The sequence below is a fragment of the Lissotriton helveticus genome, chromosome 5_1 (genome assembly GCF_964261635.1).
Source record: "Lissotriton helveticus chromosome 5_1, aLisHel1.1, whole genome shotgun sequence".
Classification (NCBI taxonomy): Eukaryota; Metazoa; Chordata; class Amphibia; order Caudata; family Salamandridae; genus Lissotriton; species Lissotriton helveticus.
The window spans coordinates 470,426,269-470,452,897 of NC_136065.1; the positions used below are offsets into that span (position 1 = coordinate 470,426,269).

At 45.4% G+C, this 26,629-nt stretch overlaps 1 protein-coding gene across 5 annotated transcripts in view; it reads right to left on the reverse strand.

Annotated features, from left to right (window-relative positions):
• PAOX (polyamine oxidase) overlaps positions 1–26,629 on the reverse strand; it is a 691,001-nt gene that overhangs the window by 50,078 nt on the left and 614,294 nt on the right. For all 5 annotated transcript variants that reach the window (XM_078642766.1, XM_078642765.1, XM_078642763.1 and 2 more), the window contains exon 6: positions 24,317–24,429. In XM_078642766.1, coding sequence (XP_078498892.1) covers positions 24,317–24,429 — 113 coding nt within the window. The remainder of the gene's footprint in view (positions 1–24,316; positions 24,430–26,629) is intronic.

Here is a 26,629-nt window from a genome sequence, read left to right on the forward strand (position 1 = left end):
AAATGTCACAAAAAGATGTTAATATTTCACTTCTGTTCTTGGATTTTCGTCACAATAAAATACACTAAACATAATCTTCACAAAAGTTATTTACAAAAGTTTAAGCTATTGCCATTATAAATTACAGTAACTTTTATTTAAGTATTAATTATTTAAAAAAAATAAAAGCCACTGTTATTTGTAATATCAATACATCTAAGTCACGTAAATATAACATATATTGCATTACAAATGTTATAGGTGTCACATTTGCGAAAGTTAAAACTATTGGAATTGTAAATGACAAAGCTATTAATTTAGCTATTTTCAAAACCAACACATAAATACAAAGTTTGTCATTTACAATACCAATAGCTCAAACTTTCCTAATGCGAGACCTATTGCATTGCAAATGCTGGTTTCATAATGTGCCTAGCTGTGGATTTTGGACCCTAGCTCTGCTGGCACCTAAGGAAACCTAGCAAATCTATACATTTTTGAAAAACAGACAGCCAGGGAAATCAAGGATGGGCTGGCTTGTGTGGCTCTCACCAGGTTCTGCTACCCAGAATCCCTGGCAAACCTCAAACTTCGTTAAAAAAACAACAACAATTTCACCCATATTTCTATGATGGAAAGTTATGAAATCTGCACGGATTCACAAACTTTCACCCACCCAGCATTTCCCCACGTCTCCCAATTAAAATGGTACCTCACTTGAGCAGGTAGCCTTAGTTAGTGCTCTTGAGAGGAAACACCCAAAACGCAATGTGCCTAGATGTGGATTTTGGGCTCTAGCTCAGCCGAAACCGAGGGGAACCTAGCAAACATGATGATTTTTTTTTAAATAGACACCCTGGAGGATCCAGCATTGGGTGACTTGTGTGGCTCTCACCAGGTTCTGTTACCCAGAATCCCTTGCAAACTTCAAACTTTGGGGGAAAACCCATATTTTCCTCACATTTCTGTGATGGAATGTTCTGGAATCTAAGGTGAGCAACAAACTTCCACCAATCCAGCACTCCCACAAGTCTCTCAATAAAAATGGTACCTCACTTGTGTGGGTAAATCTAGTGCCCGTAACAGCAAATGGCCCATAATGTACTGTGGGGACTTCAAAATTATCGATTACAAAAAGACCTTGTTGTGTGAGCGAGTCACCTGCGTTTTTGATCCCAGGCTCAACGGCCACCTACAGAAGACTACCAATCCCAGACATTTCCAAAACTAGACACCCAGAGGAGTCCGGGGAGGTGTGACTTGCGTGGATCCCCCAACGTTTTCCTACCCAGAAGCCCCTGCAAACCTCATATTTAGCTGGAATAATACTAATTTTCTCACATTTCTGTGTGGGAAAGTTGTAGGATCACCGGTCTGATGCAAATTTCCTACCACATAGCGTTCCCCCGATAAATATGATACCTCACTTATGTGTGTGGGCCAAGCACCCGCAGCAGGGAAGGGCCCAAAGCGTATATTGTGGAGACATCAAAATTATCCATCACAAAATGAGCTGCTTTTGCAACGGGGCACCTGCATTTTTGGTCCCGGGTTCGGCGGCCATCTGGGGAAACCTACCAAACCCACACATTTCTGAAAACTATCCAGGGAGGTGTAACAGGCGTAGATCCTCCAACCTTTTCCTACCCAGAATCCTCTGCAAACCTCAAATTTAGCTGAACTGCCCTTCTTGCCGTAGTCTGAGAATCTAAGAAAATCCTCGATCAAGGAGGAGCAGTAGCTATTATCCTCCTCGATCTAAGCTCCGCATTTGATAGGGTCAATTCTAACATCGTTTTGAATAGACTTAGTAATGTCGGAGTTACAGGTGGTTTTTTACCTTGCTTCAGCCCTATTTAGATGGCGGAACATTCCAGGTTTTTGCAGGAGTGGCCACATCCAAGAGCTTATCGCTCAGCTGTGAAGTGCCCCAGGGCTTATCATTGAGCCCCACATTATTTAATGTGCATATGAGACCGCTTGCAGATATGATCCTGCCTCTAGTTGGCATATTAGTACCCTGTTCAAGTAGGGACCCTTCCTTCTAGTCAGGATAAGGGGATTACACATCTAAAATAACCCTTGCTCACCGTCTTGGTAGCTTGGCACGAGCAGTCAAGCTTACCTCAGAGGCAATGTGTAAAGTATTTGCACATAACCCACAGTAATAAAGTGAAAACACTACAAAAGGACACACCCGTTTTACAAAAATAGCCAATATTCATCTGTCTAAACAAGACCAAAGCAGTAAACAATAAAAATCCAATATACAGTAATGAAGCTATGAATTTTGAAAGGTTAGACTTAAAATACTGTTCCTTGAAGTGGATAGCTCCGTCTGGGGCTATCAAGGCTTTGTGAACAAATCCAACAGTTCAGGCCGACCGCAAGGTCGCGGGCCAGCTACGGAGTCGGAAAGATCAGGAAACATACCTTGGAAATGCAGGGCACTGAGGACCTTGCGATGAGCTCCGAAGAGGTGGTGTAATCGGCAGGCATCAATTCCGGAGGTCAGTGCAGGAGTCATCGGACCCTCGAAGACACACACGTTCAGGGCTCGAAAAATCCACTCGCCTGCTCGCATTTGCGAGCTAGATTTAATTAGGGCAAGCTACTTTTTAGGTCCTACTCGCCCTTTCTGCGGAGTAGGAAGACAGACTGACTTTCGATCTCTGTCTCTGAAAGTAGAGCAAATGTGACATTATAGCAAGATTTAAAGGCACCTTTATTGCTCACAAATTGAATGAGCAATAAAAACGCCTTTAAATCTTGTTAATTTGTCACATTTGCTCACAGAGGTCAAGTGGCATTACAGTTAGGTTGAGAAGATTTTTGAAGTAACTAGACCTGCAGGTCTAGTAAGACTGTTTTTGATTTTTTGAGCCCTGGTGTTGCACATCGAACTCCGTGAGGTTGAAGTCAGAAGCACCGGTGCCGTGCAGCGTGCAAGGCCCTCAGGTCACGGTGAGGGCAGTGGCTCGGTGACGGAATTCAGCAGAGTCGCTGAGACCAGGGCTGCGGTGCAAAGGGGAGCTGTGCTTACAAGTCACAGAGCAGGCTGCGATGTTGTAATTGTGGAAGTGCTGTCACCGGTAGACCCACGTCTGTGGTGCAAGACGGGGCAATGCAACATGTGGGGGCTAGAGGTTGCAGTGCAAATAGCGGCATCAGTTGACAATCTGGAGTCGATGGCACCGGGAGGCCAAGGCTGCAGGGTGGATGGGGCGGTGTGTTGAATAACTTACGAGTGGTGCCCACAGGCCATGGTGCACGCAGCAGCGGCGATGTCGGCATGGAGCCACATCGGAGATACCAGGGCGGTGATTAGAAGTGAGGCGTTGCGAAGTGCAGTGCCCTCAGGTCACAGTGCAAGTAGTGTCTCGGTGGCGGCAGCAAGTCCAGCGTTGCGGTGCAAAGCAGGCGGGGCTCACCAACAGGTCACAGAGTCAGCAGCGGCATTGCTGACACCCTCAGATTGCTTTTTCTTCTGCTGCAGAACTAATCACACAGTTTCCAGTGCTAGTAGCAGATGAAGATGAAGTCTCTGATGTTCCTGAGACTTCTAACAGGAGGCAAGCTCTACTTCAAGCCTTTGGAGATACTCAGGAAAAAAGGGTGCAGAAAGTTCAGTCCAGTCCTTTCACTGCCGAAGACAGAAGCAGCAACTGCAAGGCAAACCAACAAAGAAACACACAACAACGGGGCAGTACTCCTCATGGCAGCTCTTCCAGCTCTTCTTCTTGGCAGGTTCGGTACTCCATAAGAGTTCTAAAGTTCTGGGATTTTAGGTCCAATACTTGTACCCCTTTTTTCCCTTTGAAGCCTTTGTTCAGAAAGTTTCTCTGGCTCTGCAAAACCAGTTTTGTCCTCCTTGGTCCAGTCACACAACAACGGTGGAGACAGCATTGTGCAGAGCAGCCACAGCCTATTCAGGTGTCAGTGACAACTCCTCCCACCACTCTGGCCCAGGATGGCCCATCAGGATAGCCAGGGCACACCTCAACACCCTTTGTGCAAGTGTCTGGAGTGAATGCACAAACAGCCCCTGTCAGTCTAAAAATGACAGTGAATCCACAAGCAGGCAGAGGCACACAGGATGGTTAAGCAAGAAAATTCCCACTTTCTAAAAGTGGCATTTTCAAACACACAATTTGAAAACCACCTTTGCTAAAAGATGTGTTAGAAAATCTTGAGCTCATGGATCATAAAGTACATTCCTCTATCTTCTCTTAATTGAATGCTACACTTGTAAAATGTTATGAGGCAGCTCCAATTATCACCTATGGGAAAGACATCCTTTCTATAGTTAAAAACGAAATGCATAGTATCAGGACATGTAAAACACACCAGCATATGTCCTACCTTTCACATACAATGCACCCTGCCCATTGGGCTACCTTGGACCTACCGCAGGGATGACCTACATGTAATTAAAAGGAAGGGTTAGGCCTGGAAAGCTGGTGCACTTGTCAGGTCAACATGTCAGTTTAAAATTGCACTCACGGACACTGCATTTCGGGTATGAGACACATTTGAAAGGCTACTTGTGTGGGTGGCACAACCAGCGCTGCAAGCCCACTAGTAGCATTTGATTTCGAAGCCCTGGGCACATGCAGTGCACTTTACTAGAGACTTACCGGTCATTCAAATATGCCAATCATAGACAACCAATCACAACACAATTTACAGTAGGAGCACTTGTACTTTAGCAGTGAACAGCAGTGAAAAAGTGTGCAGAGACACTAAATCATCAAAAATGAGGTCCAGCATACTATAAAAAACAGGAGGTCAGAACGCAAAAAGACAGGAGAACACACCAAAAGATGCCAGGTCTAACAGCATGCAGCAGCCAATGACAGTTAAATGACAGTTAAATTGCCAGCTAGGATGCCAGCCCGGGAACAGGTATAGGAGTCTTAGCTCAGGATCTCTCACTTAGCATGGCCTTAAAAAGACCACGTTGATCAACAGAGTATTGTTTCATTAACAGCTTGTCCAGCAGTATGTGCTGGTTATGCGCCAAGGGGTACAGTAGCGCCATGTGTCAGGAAATGCCAGGTTTACCTACACTCAGCAGTGTCTTTGCTCACTCATCGTCAGAGTCTGATTCCAAACGTTCACTGTCCAATCGAGGAGGGCTAGTGCGGGGAGGATTTAATCCTTTATAAAAGTTATTCGCCAGTTGTGGGGTTTGAAGGATTGTATCCTTGACCTGATGCATTATTTTCAGACGGGCTGGGTACAGCATCCAAAACTGTATATTCAGTTGGTGCAGTTTCTTCTTATTTGGCAGAAAGGCATGTCGGGATGCCTGCACCGCCACTGTAAAATCAGGGTAAAATGAGACACAGCAGCCTTAGTACTGTAGGATTTCTTTGTCCCTTGCCAGCTGCAGGACTGCATCGCGATCTATTAAATTCAGTAGCTGGGCTATATTAGGCCTGGTGGGTGCCCCTGGAGCAGACAAGGCACAAGAGCACAATGGACCTGCTCCACTATCAGCAGCTTGGAAAAGCTCTCCACACTAAGCAGAGACATCAGCAATTATTCCACAAAAGTTTCAATTTCCAGTAGTGTTCGAGTCTGCAACCCCCATTATAAGGTTATAACTTCTGGATCTCACCTCTAAATTTTCATTCTTGGCTTTTATCAGGGCTGGAACTTTGTCCATTGAAGTAGCTTTTCGTTGCAGGCTTGATGGTCCTCTTCCATGCATGAAATCTGTTTGACTTATGAGAGGCAGCTGTCATGTTGCTGTACTTTGTGGGTAATATTATTTATGCGTGTGGTAGAGAGTCTAGCTTGCTGTCAATAAAGGTGAGGGTGAGCTATATATTATTGGGAAGCGCCTTCATGTCGATCTCCCCCTCTGCAGGGAGGGGCATTATCCCCCTGTGCTGAAGTTCCACGCCCCATTGTGGAGGCCTTCTCGCCGCCTGTCCATGCAGTTGTGAAGAAGTTTAGGCTATTTGGAACCTAAGGTTTTCTCCAACTCGTCAGTCTGGCCGGCTCAGTAAACGCAGAATGGGTCAGTTCACCTCCACAAGAGGCCATGCTGCCACCCCTTACAGCACAATTCCCCTTCTGGGGACGGTCCCTCCCAGGTCAGAGGTCCGCCTAACCCCGCAGGTGCTCGGAGGGCATAGGCAGCCTTGGGCTTCCACATATTAGGAGATTTCTAAGATCAGATGTTTTATCTCTTACTGCAGCTCATTCAGGTGTGTTCTCCCCCATCTGTGCCACCACTCACTTCCCTCTATTCATGGGGTGAGCACTTACACGAGCCAGACTACATCGCAGGACTCCATGGCCCCAAATCACAAAGAATGCCTGCTAGGTTTGCTGTGGCCACAGCGCCAGTCTGCATGTTTTTACTCTTACAGGAGTCTGCCCACCTTGACTTCCTGTGAAGGCCTCCCGGAGCAGTGGCAGCACGTGTCTGCCTCAGCGGTTTAAGGTGCCCCAGGTTGCTCACCTTGTGATTGCTTGTTCCGCAGTGATATTTCCTACCAGCTGTCACTTTTTCCACGGTGGCCTGAGCTGGTCCGCGTCCTCATTGGGGTAGCAACAGCGGGGGCTGGCACAGCAGGCTATTACCTGTCTCAGTGCCCTCTCATGGAAGGGTAATCCCCCAAAGCGCAGGTCGGCTTACGTCGCGGTCAGAGCTCAGGGGTGGCTTGGCTCTGCTTAAACCTCCACCATCTAACCACAAGCTTGGCCCATTCCACCCAGGGGCGCAATGCACCCAAAGGCGGTGAACAACTCCACTCAGCAACACTAATACAACCCTAAGCGTCTCCAGTTCAGATGCCTAGACAGTGTCCATAAATGTACAGGCCATGCAAGGGTCTGGGCCGTTCGAGCTCCAAAAGTAGGCAGCCATATTGGGATCAGGTCAAGCCACGCACCCACAAAGCGAGTTTATTGACTTAGTTTAGTGGTGCCATATTTTTGCAGAAGACACCACTTGAATAAAAAGGATGCTGTTTTAGTTGTCTGTTCAAAATTCACTAAGCCAAACAGCCGCAGAGATGAGAAGAGTTGAAAAACAAAGATGCCTTGATTCCGGAGACCTTAGTGGATGTGATGCAACAGTTCCGCTGGACACAGGGGAGCGGTGCGTCGGGTTCGGTCTGTAGGAGGAAGCGATGCATCGATTCCGAGACGACTCTGATCCGCGGGTGATGCATCAGGGAAAACTTGCCGCACAGGGACGATGCATGGAAATCCGGGATGCATCAGCGAATGATGCGGCAGCGTTGAGTTTTCTTCAGCCGCGATTCCTCGTTGCGTCGATTCTTGCAGCGGAGACAGGCTCTGCGTCAGTTTCAGCAGCGGCGAAGAGGAGATTGTTCTTGCACCATGGCATTGAGTCGGAAAAACTGTCGTAAGAAGAGCGATGCACCAATTTTCTTGTTGTTTCGTTGCTTTCCAGCTCCCAGCAGCAGAAACAACCTCTAGAGGCCCCACACAGTCACTTCTCGGCAGGTCTGAACTCCCAGCAAGGACGTTCCGAGGAGCTGGTGGTGAAGTCTTTGTGTCCCTGAGACTTTAAAATAAGAGGCAAGCTCTACTCAAGCCCTCGGAGACTTTCCTCAAGCAAGGAACACAGCACACATCAAAGTCCTTCTTCTTTTCTTGCCAGGACCAGCAACTGCAGGGCAACCCCAGACACCCAGCAAGGGCAGTACGTCTCCTCAGTTTCTCCAGCTCTTTTCCTTGGCAAAGGTTCCTCTTGATTCCAGAAGTAGTCTAAAATTGCCTTTGTTTTCTTTGAGCAAGGGTCTCTGAGCCCCGTCCAAACCAGTTCTGTCCTCTCTGGTGCAGCTGCCCAGCAGGAGGTGGAGACAGCATCGCGTAAGGGCGAGAGGCCCTATTCAGGTGCAAGGGAAATCTCCTTCCAACACTCTAAATGGAGACCGGGCCTATTCAGGTTCTAGTGAGAACTCCTCCCCCTACTCTGAATACAGCCCAGGTCTGGTCAGCCCAGCCCTTACTCATACAGGAAAGGCAGGACACACATCAAACCCCCCGGTGGCTGTCTGGGAGAATGCATTTCCCGAGCCCCTGTCACTCAAAAACAGAGAGTCAATACACAAACAGGCAGTGGCACAGAGAATGGTTAAACAAGATAATGCCTACTTTCTAAAAGTAAACACAAGGAGACAATGGATGGAGCGCTGAAACTTTTCAAACACTCACCCCCATTCACAGATCTGGGTTGAGTCCATCATCATTCTTTAGCTCACTTCGCCACCGCCGTTCAGACCCAGCTATTTGCAACTCAGTCTTCACCATGTGCCTCATGGGAACGGTCCAGCCCGAACTGACAAGCCAGGTCTTCCCTGAACCGGAAACAAGCATCCTGGGACCGGTTTCTGGGTAATACCCTTCATCGTCCAGGCTAGCTTGAATCTAGTGGCAAAGTGAGCAAGGGACCCACGTCTGGGCATACCCTGCCAACTTAGGGCGAACAAAGCAAACACAAAGAGATAATGGACTGAGCGCTGAAACTTTTCAGACACTCACCCCCAGTCACAGATCTGGGTTGAATCCATCATCATTCTTTAGCTCACTTCCACACCTCACTCATTCTTTAGCTCACTGCCTCAGCTCAGACCCAGCTATATGCAAATGTGTATTTTGCTTTCTCGCCCTAAGTGTGCCGGCCTTGCCCAGAAGTGGGTCCCGGGATCACTGTGCCACTGGATTCAAGCTATCCTGGCTGATGAGGGGAATAAACCCCGAAACCGGTCCTAGGATGCTTGTTTCCAGTCCAGGGAGGACCTGGCCTGGCAGTTTGGGCTGGACTGTTCCCATTGGGCACAGGGTCAAGACTGATTTGCATATGGCTGTGTTCGAACTGGAATGGCATGGTGAGCAAAAAAACAATGGATATAGGCCCAGTTATCTGTACTGGCGTGAATGCAAGACATTGTTCTGCATTTTGTTCTTTTTGCATTTGTCACCCCGAGTGGGACGGGTATGCCCAGACGTGGGTCCCGTGCTCTCCAGGCCACTGGAGTACAGCTATCCTGGCAGGTGAAGGGTGAAACCCTGAAACCGTTCCTAGGATGCTTGTTTCCAGTCCAGAGAGGACCTGGCCTGACAGTTCTGGCTGGACTGCTCCCATTGGACGCAGGGTCAAGACTGATTTGCATATGGCTCGGTCCAAACTGGAATGGCATGGTGAGCAAAGAAACAATGGATTTAGGCCCAGATCTCTGTACTGGGGTGAATGTATGACATTGTTCTGCATTCTTTCCAACAATTGTTCTTTTTGAACAGTATTTGAGGGACAACAGTGCCAGACGTAAGCCCCACTCTAGAGCTACCCAGTGGACTCCCACTAATCTGGATGAGCCAAAGAAGTTCTTGGGTTTAACTTTTTTGATGGGCCCGATAAGGAAGCTGTAGCTGTCTTCATATTGGTCTGCTAATCCCTTGATGGCAACAGGTATATTTCCTGCAACCATAAGCCATAATCAGTATTAGCGTCTTCTTCGGATGTTGCATTTGGTTGATAATGCTTTGGTGTTGCCCCGAGATCACCCTGATTGCGACTGTCTTTTTATAGTTTAGCCTGTCCTTGATCACTTTTTAGATCGATTTTCAGAGACTAATGTGCCCGGGAAAGAAATAGTTGTGGATGAGTCTGGTCCTGTTCAAGGGTCGATTGTTTTTTAGGCAGTACATTCCTAGCAAGACGGCACGTTATGGAATTAAGATGTATATGTTGTCTGAGAGTAGTACTGGATATGTGTAAAATTTCAGGGTCTACACTGGTAGGGATTCCTGTATTAATCCCCTGGTTGTCTGTCCACTTTCATAGTTACAGAGAAAACTGAATGGGAACTTGTTAGGGGACTTTTTAACAAAGGTCATCCTTTATATGTATATTTTACACTGGTGTGCCATTGCTCAAAGTGGACACTGTTGCTTGTGGCACAATCCGCTCTACCCGTAAAGGTTATCCAAAAGAGCTGGCTTGTAAAAAAACTTGTGAAGGGACAGTGCAGTTCCTTGCATAGTGATGAGCTTCTAGCTGTGAAATATTCTGACAGGAGAGATTTCTATTTGCCGACTCCCATCCATGATGAAAGTGCGTCATCTGTGACTGTTTGGGGTCAGGTTGCTGTGCGCAAACCTGTGTGCATTTTCAACTACAATAAGCACATGCATGGGATTCTAGGTAGAAAAACGTTGACCGATCCACACAAGCCACACATCCTTGGACTCCCCTAGGTGTTTAGTTTTCAGAAATGTGTGGTTTTGGTAGGTTTCCATGCATGGCCGCCAAACCCAGGACCAAAAACACTGGTGATTCTCTCACAAGACCACGTCTTTTTGTGATCGATAATTTTCAAGCCTCCACAGTACGTTTTGGGCCATTTTCTGTTATGGGCACTAGACCTACCCACACAAGCGAGTTACCGTTTTTATCAGGAGACTTAGGGGTATACAGGATATTAGAAAAGTGTTAGTACCAGTTGTCTTTCTATGCATTTCTGCCATCCAAATGTAAGACAGTGGGTAAAAAATAAGACATTTTGAAAAATTCCCCCAAATTCACCTGCTAGTATGACTATCTACATATTCAGAGATGTGCAAATACCCACTGCTTCTAAACTCCATATCTTGTTACCATTTCAGAAATACATAGGTTTGCCTGATACCTATTTTTCACTCTTTGTATTTTACTAAATGAATTGGTGTATACAATGAAAAACCATTTCAAGGTGTGGCTCAGTTATTGGCTCTGGGTACCTTGGGTTCTTTGCGAACCAACAGCCCGATATATCCCTGCAACCAGAAAGGTCCCACGGATGTAACAATATATTGCTTTGAAAAATCTAGCATAGTTAGAAAAAGTTACATATAAAAATATAGGCGCAAATGGCTGCTTTTTTCAACAAATTTCAATATTCTTTTATTTCAACCGTTAGTTTCTCTATGAAAGCCTTGAAGGATCTCCACAAATCACCCCTTGATGAATTAAGAATATTCATATAGATGCATCAAGCATCCATTCTGCGAATCTGAAATAGCGATAAGTAACAAATCGCTTGTAAGAAATCGCAGAATGGGATGCACCATCAAAATCGCTAAATATTTGCGATTCGCACCTGCCCGCAATAGCCAAATGCGACTCTGCAGAAATCCCTCCAAAATCGCCAAGCCGGCTGTTTCCATCCCCCAAATTGCGAAATCGCAAATACCGAAATCGCAAATAGCGGTCTCGCACATTGCGAGATCGCAAAAACGTGAAGTCGCATTTGGAGCCCAAGGATGACATCACTACCAGGAAGTAGCCTGCTCCATGCTTCATTCAGACCACAGAGCTGGATAAAGGAGGAGGCAGAGAACTGAGCTCCAGGAGCCACACCCTGCAGTGCCCATACAGGAGTGGAAACCAAACCACAATGTCCCAGGAAGCTGCAGGACCAAGTGAAAAAGCCCGCAAGCGCATAATCAAGTTCAGTGAAAAAGAACTTGAGTACCTGATTGAAGGAGTGAGCAGGGACCACGATCAACTGTTCGGGACGCTGTCCCAGAAGGTGCCCGAGGCAACCAAGAGGCGCATCTGGGTGCGCAAAGGTGAACGCGGTGGGAGTCACCCACCGGACCATCGATGACTTAAAAAAGAGGTGGTACGACCTCAGAGGCCTTGCCATGGAGCGAATAGCTGAGAGACTGGGGGAGACAAGGACTACGGGAGGGGGACACTCCACAGTCCCTGAAAACACCCCCATGGAGGACCTAGTGGAGGACACCAAACACCCTGAAGCCTGCGTGGGCGTTACCCAACTGGACACCTCCCACACCACACACCAAACTCAAGGTAAGAGGCATGCTACTGCGACCCCGTACCCTAACAATGCCCATGCCCCCACTGCAATCCATATTTGTGAGCACAGTATTCCTGTCCCTGCTCCTCCCAAACGCCCAAATGCATTGTGGAACCTGTAGGGTGTAAATGTGCCTTGATAGCCACACACAGCCAGAATAGTCAAGATACACAGACCCCTAAAGACAGCCAGGGAATGCAGACATTAACCAATAGCGAGCTTGCGTGCATGTTGCAACATCCCAGGTGCCTGAATTATACCAGTAATCATGCATGCACTCATCCACATAACAGGTGCTGCGGATACTGACACGTCTGACAGTGACAACCTCCACATCGCGGAGACACCTGAAGAGACGGAGGGGGAGAGGCAGCCTGCACCTGCACCAGCACCGACACACAGGGCCACCCCTGCAGCTACAGGCGGAGCACAACATCACGTCTCGGCACATATGGAAGTGGAGCAGACCCCACCCCCACCCAGGAGGCAGACACGAATCACAGCAAGTGTGCAGGACCACGCCAGCAGCAGGTCAAGACAGCAGCGCTTCGTGCCCACCACAGCAGCCATGGAGCAACATGCACACAACGCGGGCCTGGGCATTGAGGCTCAGATGCTGCTTGTGCACCGTAAACATGCGCAGCACATGGCAGCAATGCAGCTGCAGCTCTACAAAACAGCACGCAACATCAGTCTCCTCACAGGGAGTGTGCAGGAACTGACCACGGCGGTGAAGGAGAACAACCAGCTGATGGTAGCGCAGCAGGACATCACCCGCAGACGCCACAGGCAGCTGCTCACACGGCTGGAAGTGGACCTGGTACGTGGCACAATGTCTTTGTGCCCCAGGGAAGGCAGCCGGGACATTGGATTGTAGCCCCCATCTTGATGGGATGGTCAGGGCCACCCTGCCCTGGAGGACTGGTTGGAAGTTTTGGCACTACTGCAGAGCCCCCTGAACCTTGAAGTCAGTGCTACACAAATGTTAAAGTGAATTCCAATTTGTGGAACCCCAGGACACTGAGTCTAGCAGTGTCAGAAATGAGTCCTAAGCTGAACTCACAGAACATATATGACATAGGGTCCCCTCCATTTGTGACCTGTTCCACAGGAGATTGTCACCCTTGATTTTGCTTGATACGTAACCCTCATACCGCACTGGGTTACCCTACATAATCACTGCCACCATGAGGGCAGATGATCTGCTGGTCTGTTTTGAATCAGACGACAGGCCCTTGGGCATGGCGGGAATCATAGTAGGGGTAGTGGCAAAAAGATTCCAACATTAAGACCTTTCTCCAGCAGTCCTCCCAGCGCAAACCAAAAGAAGACAACCTGTGAAACCCAGGATGAGCAGGCACAACCTATTACTGGAGACTTGCTTCTTCAGGTTTCCAAGAACTCCGGGAGGACATCAAGGGGTCAAGAATGACCTCTAGCAGGACCTACACGCCATCCAGTGCAAAGTCAAGGATCTCAGACAAAGAGTAGCCTAGACAGAAACATCTGGTGGCATAACAAAAAAACAGGCAGAAGAGAGCAAAACAATGCATGAATGGATCCTCCAGCTTAAAGACAAACGAATCCTATTGCAAAAGAAGTGTGAAATCGAAAACAGGTCACACTGCAACAACTTTCGCATAAGGGGAATCCCTACTAGCATCTGAGTCATCGACCTGCCAAAAAATCTTGCAGACCTCTTTGACTCCAATACTGAGAAAGTTGGCAGCAATCCCATGCCAATGGACAGAGCCCACCGAGTCATCCTTCTCCATGAAGCTGGTAAATAAACACCAGCGGTCCTTGCTCGGATATGCCACTTTACAAACAAAGAGGCAATTATGACCAAGGCACGGCAGGGGGGCACTTTCTCCTTTATTGGTATGCAACTCTTCCTCTTTCTAGAACTTTCAACAACCACGCTGTCGAAATGACGAGCCTTCAAACCTGTCACAGATGTCATAGTCTCCCACAACACAAAATACAGATGGATACATCCCTTCTGCATTGTTTTCTCCCAGGATGACCATACACACGGGAAGCAAGACAGATCCTAGGCTGGCCATTGGAGGATGCAGAGGACAAGCCCCAGGTGACGCAAACAAAGGCGTACCAGGCAATTTACCTTGGGTGGGACTTCATCCCTCAGGTGGCAGCATTACCAGGAGGCAGAGCTCTGGCCGAGAACGAGCTATAAAGCGCTCATTTGCACACAACGGCACGGAACTCAAACAAAACTGCACCAAGCACCTTGCACTTTACCTGGGATGGGACTTCATCCCCCAGATGGCAGCATTACCAAGAGACTGCGCAACTACCTGCACGCCACGGCTGGAAGTCATAACTCTGAGCATTTTTTAATTGAGGAGCCCCAATACCTACATCGCTTCTCGAATGCGTTTTTCAGTACTCTACAATTACGGAGATCTTCATTGCCCTGATGGACTGAGTATACACCCTTACTAACCAACACGGAACCTTTAAACAATTGTACCTCCGTGCGTATTACCTTGTAAGGTGCACTCACTCCTTCTTGCACCCTGGGACGTACTTCTACGCTGACTGATCCAAATTACTGACTACACATCTGCAGTACCGTCTCTTTAATCACAGCACCATCTGATTAAAGTGTAATCCTGTCCTGATGATTACCTTAATATGAATAGGTCGAAACGCCGTCGACTACTGGAGGAAGATCCTTCTCCTACCTCTCTGCCATGACCTGGAACACCCTGCCCCTCAACCTCAGGCAATCCCAGTCGCTGACCCAATCAGGAAGGATCTCAAGACCTGGCTCTTCGACTGCACCTCCACTCCCAGACGGATCAGAAAGCCCCCCTCCCTCCTTCAGTGCCTTGAGACCCTCATGGGTGAGTAGTTGCGCTTTACAAACTCCTGATTGGTTGACTACTCAGCATACATCATGGCATTCTTTGGTTCTTAACATGTCCAGCATTAATTACATTCTCATTTCCCATGTTTTCTATCCAATTGTTGAAAATAAGGTTTGCGTCTTTTCATGCTGGTTTACACCTTGTCACAGGTCCTAATTGTTCCGTTCACTTTTGCATATGAGCACTTTGTAGGCACTATTTTGTGGGTTACATCGATAAACTATGTATTAGTGTCGTTTAACTAATATGAATATGTTTTTGGGTAATAATTCTAAATATAGTCCGCATTTTTCTAAAAATCATCGCTTTCTCCCAGTCAATGGTTGTTCGTAATTAATTTTACGCTTTCCCAATTTGTCCATCAACAATACCTGTTGAGACATTGTTTGTTACTGGGCTCTGGCCAAGAGCGCGCTATAAAGTGCTCATTTGCACACCGCAGCACAGGGCGCACCTCGGCGTGTGCCTGGGCGAAGTCCGGACAAGAGCGTGCCCGTCTGCGTCGGTCCACAGCTGGACAAGGCCAGGCTGGGCCCCCTCTCTTGGTCCTTAGCCAGAATATTTCACCTGCAAGGTAGGAGTTCTTGTTCCAAACTTGTTGACATTATTTGACTATATACTTAATATGGGGAAGAAACATCTTACCCATCAGTATCAAATGGGAGCTAAAGGGATAGCTCCATCACCTCTAATTACTTCATACCGATCATCTGCTATGGGGGCTATCTTCACAGAACTAGACTTAGTGGAAACTTGCATTGATGCTGTGCAGAATTTGATAAATGTTCCCCCAAGGCCTCCATTCATTTCATCTCCTAATGGCGGAAAGATTCCAGTGGTAAACCCTGCTCTAAATTTTAATTCCTGTATAGTCCATGACCTTGTGGAAAATATGTCCATTGCCAAATCTAGTTCTCCAACAAGTCCTCCTAAACCATCAAGCCTTAAACGAAAGCGCAACAATGACAACATCCAGACGGAAGAGGCTAAGATTAACAAACCAAAAGCAAAATCTGCCTCCTCACATTTGAACTCAACTCCTATTAACACCTTCGGTTCTGATTTTAGCTCCGCTTTCTTGAACATTTGCAAACCTATATTTGACTATTTGGAATCTATATTTAAGGAATTTCAGCAACCAGTTTACTCCCAACTCAATCATTTACTGGAATAAATACAAAGCTTGTGTGATTACTAGCGCAACCCTCCACAGACTCATGCCTGTCAGCCACTTTATCACGGCCATATCAAACTATCGCAGCTAACATCTCATCCACCCCATTGATCCCTAGCTCTTCTAGCCAACCTATGTCTAGAAGCCATAGCCAGCCTGTGGTACATCCTAAAAATGCTAACTCCGTATAAGGCCCAAGATTGAGAGAGCAGCGAACAAAGCATAAGGGCTTTGAAGTCATCGATCGCAGGCCTACGAGTTGCTTGCAACTACCACCTGATTGCACGCTTTACGTCATAATCCTCATAGCCATTCCCACTGAGGGTAGACTCTCCTGAAGACTGGAAGTCACTTAAACTGAGAGCCCGCCACTGGCTGGTGACCAAATTAGGGTGGGGCAACAATTTGATGGATGACATTCTTACGGTTCACAGTGTTAGTTGGATCAGTTATGCTTCCCAGTCTACTTCAGGAGACTGTGTTGTTTTTAATTTTAGAAGTAGATAGCTGGTAAGCTTCTTACTTTATCGTTTTGAGCACTTGGCTACAGCCCATGCCAAGATCTGTGCATTTCCTCTTGACTTTTTTTTATCGTTCTGCATTTTTATCAGGCTGAACAAATAGAACAAAGGGGCCGGGAGTTGCGATCACTAGTATGGATACGGACCTTCTAGCTAACGAAAATCACTTTGCACCGCTTTCCGGCCTCTCAGATACTGATTGACTTCCTTTCTTGCCAAACCCTAACTCCACTGCGTCTGAGGCTAAACTGGTTATTGCTGCAGGAGTTTAGTCACCTAAAGCCATTTCACAACCCAAGACAGTCAGATTAGGAGCTTTGCACTTCCTTGCTTGGAGGGTGTCAGGCATTGGGAAGATATTGGATAATCCAGACTTGCTTGAAACTGGTAAATTATTTGATGTGGTTTGTTATCAAGAAACATGGGTCACAAAAGACTTTCACGTAAATGTTTTTCAATCCTTCTGTGGGCCAACTACACCCAGGATGAGCCCAAGGTGATATAAAAGAGCTTCTCTCTCTTAATTTGACTAAAGTCAAAATTACTTCGTAACAGTGCTCTCCCCGGTATCAAATGTTGTATCTGAGTTTTCCTGGTTCTCTTTTTCTTCTTCTGATTAATTTTGATTTTTTTTACAATTACCCACTTGAATACTGGTGGTCCCTGGGGGCCAACTAGCCCACCAGGGACCCCCAGGATCCGATTAATATTGCAAATCGGTCTGCATAATGGCCCACTAGGGCGAAATTTGGGTACAGACCAAACGGAGCATGATCTCGTACACAATATGAGTTGTTATCAATTAGCCCATGTACTTGTTAATGGGGAGAAACCAACTTTTATAAGATCAGGTTGTGTCACTCATTTAAATATGACTAAAAAGTCGTTTTGTATAAACTTTATTTATATTTAGAAAAACGCTGTCACAACGCAAAAACACCACTCCAATATGTCTGCCACTATCATTTGAATGTAAAGACAGAGTAGTCCTACTTCTATGGAAATGAATTGCACTATTTGTATTGGGATTGCACAAACGTTATTTGACCCGTGACCAAGGTGCTCTGGCACTGAAACACGTCGGGTGTTTACTTGTGGCATGTTTTGATAAATAAACTCACGAATCAAGGACGAATCTGTGGCTCGAGTGGATTTTTTCCGACAACACGAAAATCCAAATAATTTGTGTGGAGGGTCGCGACCTCACCTCGAGCCCGCCGCCATTAAGTGGCTCGGAGACCCGCAATTATATTTTCTCGTTTACTTCCATTTGGAAAAATCTCCGTGCCCGCATCTCTTCTGTGTGAACTCAAAATTGGAAGAAGGAGGAGCCCCCGTAGTTTCCAGGTGACTCATCGGTCCGTCCGGTTGGAGGACAGGTCGGAGACGTTGTGGATTACCGGAGATCAGGAGAGCATTTCTCAACTTCCAGTATCGTCACTATACACGAGGAGTAAGCAGGCGGACAACGGCGTGGTTTTGCAGCGGCCAGTCACCGAAACGTGAGTGATACTTATCATAGGAAACTAACGTATGTTGCTTTCCTATGAAATCTAAACAACATGCAAACAGCAAGTAGAGTAGCTTCGAGAATGGTAGCAGCAGAATTGCTGTTTTTCCCGCTTGATAAAAACTCGGACAACAACAAAGTGAATGGTACCATTAATTCCGGGACGGGAAAGAAAGAACTGTGAGACAAACTATGGAAATGCGCTAAACTCGAACAAGCGAAATGGTGGGAGGCCACCACCCTTCAAAAATATATTGACTGTGGCCGGGTTCCGCATGGATTGCGCATTTTTATTACCCCCACTTTTAGTGAGCCGGATCCAGAACTGATTGAGGAATGGGTACAAAATAACCATCAATGCTCCACAATTATGTTAAAATTATTGGTTAAATATGCCACAAAGGACACAGAAAGACTGGCCAAAGAAATAGAAGAATTAACAACTCAATTACAAGCATTATATTCCAATGAAGAGTTTAAAACAGAAATGAAAAAATTAACAACACGATTGGAAAAAGCGGAGCAGGAAATTAAATTAAAAAAGCAAAGCAATTTCCATAGAGATCAGCTCGACTATGATCTGAGTCAGATCTTTACCTTTGGAAAAAAGTTTGATCATCTTAGGGAACTTAATAAAACACGGCATGGAAAACCAATACAGGAACCAAGTACGGCCAGAACTGCATTACCAGAAGCGGCAGAATAAGAGAATAATGTTTCAGATGAAACTATTCCAGTACAAGCGTTATCTGGAGCTGAAGGGGAAGAGAATGAAATGAGCGGAGTAAAATCCAAAATTTTAAAAGAATTCGATCTAATGGCCCAAGGTCGACAGGGATCATCAAGCCCTGGTCCTCAAGATACCCCCAATGGCGGTCGAGGAAGAGGCGCAAGAGGAGGCAACAGAGGAAATTCAAAGAAACAAGGCTCTATGGACACCTACGTGGGAATGTTTACAAGGGGGAAGACTGTGCCATAATGAAGGACTCATTTACGGTAGTTAACCTTTCCAATATACAACTGTCTGTTGATCAAATTGATGTTTTGTCATGGGGTCTGACATTTTGCCCCACAAGCAGATTTAACTACACAGAGGGTAGAATAGATCTATTTCACTTTATAAGAAAACTAAAATTAAAAAAATGGTTTGAGACTAAAAATAAGAATCTAGGAGAAATCAATGTGAGGCCCAATATCGCAGACCCTGACACAAGAGAATTGGGTAATCAACCTGAGGCAGTTGAATCATTGTCAGAAATGGTTAATGATGAACCTTTGATTATTGACTGGGCAAGTGGGAGTCAATTTAAACCTAAATCACGTTTTCTTCCCCAAATTCACAATGATGCCATTGAAATATTCGAAAAAGGCGTCATTTCTGAATTTAAGAAATTGGACAAACTACAAAAACCAGTAGGTGGTAATCTTCGCATTAACCAACGCATAGCCCAAAAGGAACTTCAGGAAAACAAGTCCATCATTATCAAAAAATCAGATGAGGGTGGAAATGTGGTGGTATGGCCTAGGCAAATGTATTTGGATGAGGGTAAACGACAGTTAAGTGATAAAGATAGTTATCAAATTAGCAACAGACTTAACTTTGAGAAAAGCAATGATGTTTATAAAGCCAAGCTATTGAATTGGAAACACGAGAAACTGTTGTCAGATGAGGAGTACTAGTTCTTACGATGTGATCATCCTATATTGCCAGTTATGTATTTGCTGCCGAAAATACACAAAAACAATACCACCCCTCCAGGTCGTCCGATTGTGTCTTCAATAGGTAGCACATATGAAAAGACATCCAAGTACATTGACCATTTTTTAAGACCGTTTGTACACAAGTTACCATCTTATATTCAAGATACTCGAGATGTTTTAAATGTAATCAATCAGGTACAGTGGTCCAATGATTTGCTACTTATGACACTAGACGTAAATAGTCTATACACCTGCATACCCCATAGGTTGGGAATGGAAGCAGCAGGTCATTTTTTGAGAAAACGTGAACCCATGTATTTGAAACACACAGATATGATACTGTCTATGATGGAAACATGCCTATCGAATAATTACTTTCTGTACAATCATGTCATCTATTGTCAAACCCAGGGAACCGCGATGGGAACCTGCTTCGCCCCCAGTTACGCTGGATTATATCTGGGCTGGTGGGAGGAGCAGGTGGCCAGTACCATCAGTGCCTTTACCAACAAGGTGGTCCTCTGGGTGAGGTATATAGATGACGTGGTTTGTATTTGGAGGGGAACAGAAGAGGAGGCCAATAAGTTTGTGGTGGAACTCAACAGTAACAACTACAATCTAAAGTTCACCAATACTGTACATGAGAAAACAATTGAATTCCTGGATGTGGAAGTCACTGTCCAAAAGGACAAACTTACAAGTAAATTGTTCAGAAAGACAACCGCTGGCAATAGCATATTGCATGCAAACAGCTGCCATGCTAGGAATCTCATTAGCAGTATCCCATTTGGAGAGCTCCTACGAGCAAAGAGGAACTGCAGCTCGGAAGAGCTATTCCAGAAAGAATGCAAGATTATGACTGACCGCTTTCTTGAACGAGGGTACTCACAGAAAATGGTAAAGCAAGCTTGTTCAAAAGTTTCTAAAATTGACAGAACAACCACACTAGTCAGCAAACCCAAGTCAGCCAATGAGTCTGAACCTTTAAGGTTCATTACTGCATATAATAATCAGCTTGGGAAATGCGTAAATGCTTGAAAAAATATTGGCATGTCTTGAATACGGACTCTACACTAAACAAATTTGTGGGGGGACAACCGAAAATCACCTATAGAAAATGCCCTGCGTTATCTGATCTACTATGTAGTATTTTGACACCTGATGATAAAGTGGCTAATCCCATTTGTGGGTTTTTCCCTGTTCCTCCTGTAAAGCCTGTAAAAACAGTTCCAAATGTAAAGAAATAATATTGTCCACAGACCATAAACCGTTTATCATTTCAAAACATCTAACGTGTACATCAGATTTCTGCATCTATGCTCTTAGTTGCCCGTGTCCACTGGTGTATATTGGTAGCACAATAAACCCAGTCAAGAAGAGGATATTAGAACACACTAGAGCAATCATTAACGAAGATAGACAGTATCCGGTTGCTAGGCATTTTAAAGAGAAACACAATAAAAAAGTATCCTTACTGCGATATTGTGCCTTTGATAGAATTCCTAGATCTGAGCAGGGAGGAGACAGAGTGAAGGAACTGAGATGTTAGGAATCTAGATTAATTATCAAATACGATACGGTCTACCCAAGAGGATTGAATAAGGATGAGGAAATGTGGGTTCACTTAGGTTAAGGAACAAGTGCCCCTTAAATTGAGATCATCAACAATCCATATGGGTAGTTAGTTTTCTTTCCATCACATCCAAGTTTCCTTACATTACATCCAACATTCCTGGAGTGTGTATTGTTACCTTTCTATGTATTTTTTGTCCTGTATAACTTCAGATGTATCTCAAAGCTTTTTGTTTTGTATTTAATATTTTCACACACATTGACGGCACATTTTTTAACTTTGTAGGAGACACAAAACTGTCGGCAAGTCAATTTGAAGAAAAGTCAGATTTATCATCTTGAAGACAGAAAATACGACAGTATAGATCAAGAGTGAAATATCACCCAAATGACCCCCCTATGGTCGGCACGTTGCCTGGGCAAACTCCGCAACAGTACAGGCTTTGGGGCATGGGATCTCATTGGCATATCCTCAGTGGGGGACCTATGGAAGAAAGGTTAAATCATACCCTTTGCGCAGTTACAGACCCAATACGACATGGCGCCAACTGAGAAATTCTGGTACGTGCAGATCAAGCATGCCCTTGAGTCGGTACTTTCCCAGGGCACGGAGATACCTGAATCCACCCCCCTGGAGGGCAGGCTGCGCACAGAGCACATGCTCAAGAAGGCGACGTCATTTACTTACCGTAAATTGGTTAACAATACTCCAGACCCCACACTAAAATTGAAACTCAAATGGGTGGCTGACGTAGGGGACTTTGACGAAGCGGACTGGCAGACTGCATTGTCCTCCCCACGAAAAACAGCCATACCCTCCAGACTATGACTAGTACAGTTGAAACTGCTGCATCGCATATACTACACGAGGGACACACTGTACATAATAGGGCGGGCGACACACCGCTTTTGTCTATGAGGATGCAGTGAGGTGGGGACATTTTATCACACCATATGGCAATGCCCCAAGATTGAAGGATACTGGAATAGAATTATGCGAACCATTTCACAAGTAGTTGAGGAGACACTCGTCCCAGAGCCCAGATATTGCCTTCTCAGTACACTTCAAACGGGTCTGCGCCGCATACCATATACTGGTTGTATGTGCCGTTGGTCCTATAAGTGACCGGGAGCGCTTTTTATCATTCAGTGCAGCCAAGACCCCCGCCTCACCCAGCTCGTACCTATCCGCCTGAAAGGCCGGTTCTGTGTGGGGAGTATGTAGCCACTGATTGATGATTTTCAAATGGGCTGCCCAGTAGTAAAGCTATCCCGCCGTCGTACCAGCTACGAGTCAATTTAACCTTAGATATACAAGCAGGTTTCTTACTCCACAGAAGACCCGAGAACATTGCATCCAGTTTCCTGAAATATTTAGTGGGGACCCGGAATGGGGTATTTTCTAGCACATAGAGGAATCGGGGAAGAGTCATCATTTTAAATAGGGGCACTTTGCACAGAAGGGTTATAGGCAGACCTCGCCAATGAAGCACATCTCGCCCAAATCTCTCGATTATAGGGACTAAGTTTTGGGAAAAAAATTGTTCCAGTTCAGGTGTCACCCAGACACCCAGGTATTTGAAGGAGTTTTCCTTAACTGCAAGTGGGCATTCCTCGGTAACATATCTCCTGTTTTCTAATGGCAACATGAATGTAAATACTGTGTATATATATTTTTTCCTGCTGTAGCTGTTTAACTCTGTGTCTGCACTTAGTTTCTTCTTTCTAGTCTATTTTTATACACATGGATTTTTTATCATTATGCTTTGTGTCATTTGGATTGAGCCATAGCTACGAGTAAACCCTGAGTATTCATTCCGTTATATGCATGCAATGTGCGGACCTCCAGTCCACAGTGTATTTGAACATATTTGATTGTGTGATAGGACATACATATCCCCGTATACCTGTCAGGCACTATCCATGATATATTTTGATTTGGTTTTATTCACAGCCTCAATTCACTGGCTATCCAGGTTATATTGTGGCTCACCAGAGATGCAAGTTAATTGATGGTAGATAGATCGACATCAGGACGCTTCTATATTTCCTTTATTTCACGCACTAGGCATTTGTGATTAGCTCCAATGCCTGTGAGGTAGGCTTCACATCTTCAACACTCACTGTATATTTGCGCATTAGCACTAACACACCAGCCTCACATTGTAAATACAAGCTCATTAGGCTCACGTAACCACCGTTACCCCTTTCCTCATTTTCACTGTTTACACGACCAGTGGCAGGCAGCATTCATGCAGTTAGTTATTGCGAGTTGCAACGTTTTACCATCTTTCATCTCTAAAGTGGACAGCACCCTGCACGCCAGGCGCCATTTGACACATTGAGAACAGATCCTCTAACTGGGAGATGTATTTACCCACGAGCTAAACACTCCCGCTGCCACCAAGTCATAATAAAGGGATTTCCCTAGGCCGCTGACAGTCACACTTGTGTTAACTCAGGTCGCATCGAACATTGTTGCACACGCCGCATGCCGCCCAAAATGCACCGAGGTCTTTGATTTTATGCGTGCAGTCAAGATAAGCTCATACTGGCATACGCGCGGGGTTTCACGCACTTACCCAGCGGGCTGATTGCATTTATACGAATGTTATCTAATGCCCAGGAGCCTCGTTGGCAGGCACAGAACATATGTGGCCAGCACCGGTTCTGAGCCATGTGCTCAGCTTTTATAATCTGTTCACTCTGTCTAGGCGCATTGCAGAAAATTACATGTAGTAAATCTATGATGTCACAAATGTTGCTTTACCACACGTTGCAAACCTGTTGAATCATTGTGATGAACATAGTAAAAATACTGCCACTTGTTACACTGTATATATTGCACCCTTCCACTATTGCAAGCGCTATGTGATCAAGGCCGCATGTCGGGCGGCCGAAACGCCTCATTTGAACATTTGCGCTATGAATAAACAGCACTAAGCATTAAGCCTTGGCTACGGAGTCTGTTTCCTGGTACTTCGCCGCTCTCCTGGAGGGTTGCACTGATGGGATCCTGTTGTGACATATATATACACACACACACACACATTTTACACACACAGAAGCCTAGTGTCACCCAAGTTAACTGACATCATCATGTTTTACACACTCACCAGTAAATCTCCGTAGGATCTCTATCATGGAAGTGGTAATTTCTGCATCGGTGAGAGCCTCCATTAATTCAGATTCCTTGCCTGCAATAAATCCACACAGAACATGGCCAAACCTAAGAAGAAATTTAGATACACAGAGAGGGGCTGTTATAAGAATTGGAATTTTCCTAAAATCAACTTTGTCTGATCAGTCCTTTAACCTTGTCCAAGCAAGCATTTAATCTATTCTGGTAAGAACCATACGCTCTTCAGGGGTGATTAATATACTTCCAGAAGACATTTAACATCTTGGACCTAATCTTTAATAAGCTCCAACACCGTCCATACCCTTGTCAGACCCTTAAACTTCACTTAGCACTTACTGTCCTGGGTCTGGATGTCTTGCCCTTCTGATTGTACTATGAACTGATCGGAGACTCTTCTCATGGTGGAATTCCAACCGCCTCCATCCAGAACTCCACCAGTATCCTAGCAGACCCTTTCACTTCTCAGAGCATATAATTTTCCCTCTGAGAAAACGCCCATCTTCCTTACAGTCCTCCTAGCTACTCCTTCAACTCCAGTCACCTCAATGAACAGACCGTTATCTGCCACCAAGCAAGTACTTAACCAACATCTAGAAGGATTTAAACCTTTTCAGACTTTCACGCTTGATCTCACCCCCACCACCATCCTCCCCTTTGTCGGCAGGGCCAGGGTCGTGGGGAGGGGATACCACTGTGGGTGTCTGCTGCTGTGTAGTTTATATTGTTTGTTTTTTGCAGGGTTTCCTTTCTCTTGTTCATGTGGGATTGAGGCATGGGCTTGCTCCTTGCTAAGCTGATGCTACTAAGAGATGTGTAGTCATTTGTTGGAAATGATGAGAAAAATGCAACAGTTCCTCAGCACCAATTGTGGTGGAATAATGCCTCATTTATGTTGAATGACGGCGATCGTTGAACTGTAATACTGCTGTTTGCAACACCAACAAATATACTACATTGTCGTGAGATGTGATGTACTACTATCAATAAAAACATGTCAAGCACAAAAAAAAAATCAGACCAGAGCTTAATTCTTAATCTCTACTGACCAGAACTTTTATACAACACCTTCAAAGAGGGCCATAAATTACAAGCAGGCTCTCTCCATCCTATGAGCAAATTATAATCTCTTCAAAGAAAACCCGGAATCATATCTATGCAGACCAATTACATCCTCTGAGCAAATGCTTAACCCAGGTCAAACCAACAATGATTCTTCTCACACTACAACGGTAACCTCCTATACACGGATCATTTCCCACCCATGCAGACTAATAACTAATCCTGAGTAGCCCCATAAGCTCACGAGCCTCAGTACCTTCCTAAAACGGGACCCTTGATCACAACTGACCACATCTGCAGGCTCATTTTCAATTTTCATATTAATTCATTTGCATCACACGCTAAAAAAATGTCTAAAGAAGTCTTTGCTTAAATAAAATTATTTGCTAACAAGTTACAGTCTGCTAATGGGGCATAGCTAAATATTATTTCCTTTTCTAAACCTCAACAAAGGGTGTATTGTTTTGATATCGCGTGGCACAGAGTTCATCATTTGTGGGAAAAGTACTGCAAACCCCTGCCGTCCGATTTTCCAGTGTAGTTGTGTGCTTAGGAACTTGACTACCTGACAACAAGTGAGACCACCAGTAGCACATGAGTTTCTCGTTCAAGCTCGGTAGGCCTTCCTTTGAGGCACTCAAAAACCAACAATACATGTGATGTGCTCTTTAGAACAAAACCCAATACGAGGCATCTCCCCTTTAGAATTGGATACAGTATGCCAAAGTGGGACATCAGAACTGGACACCATATGCTAGATTTGGCCTAAAGACCTGGAAGAACAATAGTTACTTACCTGTAATCTGTGGTTCTCCAGTATTGGTGTCTTTCATAGATTCACATGCCTGAATCATTCCCCGTCGTCGGAGTGGGAGTCCCACGGTACATAAAAAAGCAATAAAATGCTATAAATATATAGTAATACCAATAGAAATGAACCAGGAAGTAAAACAGCCAATGGTACAGTAGGCAAAAACTTCCACATCTATGACCCTCATAGTCATTATGTATAGTCCAAACTACAGCCAATCAGGCGCCAGCACCCACTAGAATGTTCTCCCCAGAGGCTCAGGCTCTCAGATTTTCTCGCAAGGAGTGAAGGTAAACCACAATAGCCTAAAAAGCCTCTGAGGGGAGGTGGGCGGGTTGCATGTGAATCTATGAAAGACACCAATACTGGAGAACCACAGATTACAGGTAAGTAACTATTGTTCTTCTCCAGTATTAG